Source organism: Perkinsus marinus (assembly GCF_000006405.1).
Source record: "Perkinsus marinus ATCC 50983 genomic scaffold scf_1104296969516, whole genome shotgun sequence".
NCBI classification, from domain to species: domain Eukaryota; phylum Perkinsozoa; order Perkinsida; family Perkinsidae; genus Perkinsus; species Perkinsus marinus.
Window position 1 is genome coordinate 1 of NW_003202809.1, and position 1,732 is coordinate 1,732.

Consider the following 1,732-nt stretch of genomic DNA (forward strand, 5'->3'; position numbering starts at 1 on the left):
GGAGCCGAGCCCTTCTCCGAGTAATGGTGATTCTGAAGGCTCCGACACGGTGTCAACGGCGCCTAGTTCTTTGGGGGAGGTGGACCTGTGCAGCGGTTGTATATGTGAACATGGTAACCTCAGCTGTGCACGGCCAACACCGACCACGCGAGTGCTTCGGTCTCGCCGACTCATTGAGAGGGCTATTGAGCAATCTAATGGTCTGTCGACTAGGGCTGCCGACGCTCGTGCCGAAGCTACGGATGGATATGTGGATCCCGGGGGATGCCCAGGTGTGCCCTGTGTGTCACGGTAAGGGGCCAAAGACGAGGGCTGGCCCTGTTGAGAAGCTGAACGCCGAGTCGTTGGACTTGATGGGCGCGACTACCGGTCTTGGTGGAGGTGGCTCGAGAGAGGTCTATGGCTTGCCTTCGACGCCAGAGTTTGCCGAGGACGGTTTGCCTTTCCCTGTGTTCGACGCTGTCGATTTGGAGGTCCGGTCGAAGGACTGGGGCGGGTCGGTGAGCAGAGGGGTCCGCTTGGGCACGCTGCGGGATGTACGTCCGAACACCAGCGGGTATGATATGAGGTTGCAGATTATGGCTTTGGGGATGGTGCCGAAAAACGTTAAGGTTAAGTTGGTGTTGCAGGTCTGTAAGGAGACTGACTCGGCCCCTGAGGAGAGGGAACTTGCTGATGATACTAGATTTGGTTACCTTTGTCGCCACCCCAAGATTGCAAAGTTATGGGTGTGTAAGAGCGAGATCGATACTGCTACTGCCAGCCCAACGCCGACAAGCCCTCCGGGGCCGCCTAAGGGGAAAAGGGCAGCGCCGTCGGGCTCGACAGCGGCTGAGCGACGAAAGCGACGGAACCAGCGAGCGGAGGGTGGCCTTGTTGGCAGTATCTTCCATGAAGCATTGTCTTGAACTACAGGCGGCTGATGAAGATCATCCGTATCAGAGTAGAGTAAGAAGCGGTGAATTGGAGGCCTCTGTAGGATAGTTGGAGTAGAGCAGGTCCGAGGAGGAGGAGGAGACCCAGAAAGGCCCGGCCTAGACTGTTGTCGGCGTATCTAGTATGATAGTCGTTGTGTTGTGATAGAAATACTTGACCATTCTGGTGGTGGTTGTTGGCATCATAGTATTTACTGTAATCCTCTGAGGAGTTGAGCTCTTATTAATTCGGTCATCCGCTCGGGGAATATACATCTCAGCTCTTGCAGCGAGGAGGTAGCGGTGTTGCGTTTCAGGCATCCTAGGAGAGCTGCCGTTCGCAGATGTTGTGGTTACAATGGCTGGTCCAAACGCAACTTCTTTGAGATTTAAGTCTTATCCTGAAGCGCCGCCTAAGGAGGACGAGTTGGAGAGTCTGTTGCCCTATTATAACGTCCCGAAGTGTGAGGGAAGGGGGAGGGGGGCGAGGGGACGATGTTGGTTCGCAGGCTATCGGAGTTGAAGTGGGAGGTGACCAGGACGGCACGGCATAAGGAGGATCCTCTTGACTTCATGGTGATGATGGGGGAAGGAATCTTAGGTCGACTTGTCGAAGATACGGAAGAGGTTGACTCAGTGTTGGAATATAAGTTTGCTTTCCTCAGCTGGGCTCGGCAATTTTAGGAGTTTACAGTAGAACCGATAAGAATTCCGTCCGATTCAACATGTGTAGTTTACATGTGCACATTTCCCCCACACTGGGACGACGCGTTGTATGTGGGCTCTCAGACGGCTACCAACAAGAGGGAGGGGATCTG

At 54.6% G+C, this 1,732-nt stretch overlaps 1 protein-coding gene across 1 annotated transcript; it reads left to right on the top strand.

Moving 5' to 3' along the window:
- Positions 1-242: 242 nt before the first annotated feature.
- Pmar_PMAR023997 (hypothetical protein) lies at positions 243-908 on the top strand (the record flags this gene model as incomplete). Its single annotated transcript, XM_002767929.1, has 1 exon — positions 243-908. The coding sequence occupies one exon, from the start codon at positions 243-245 to the stop codon at positions 906-908; it is 666 nt and encodes a 221-aa protein (XP_002767975.1).
- Between the last annotated feature and the right edge of the window lie 824 nt (positions 909-1,732).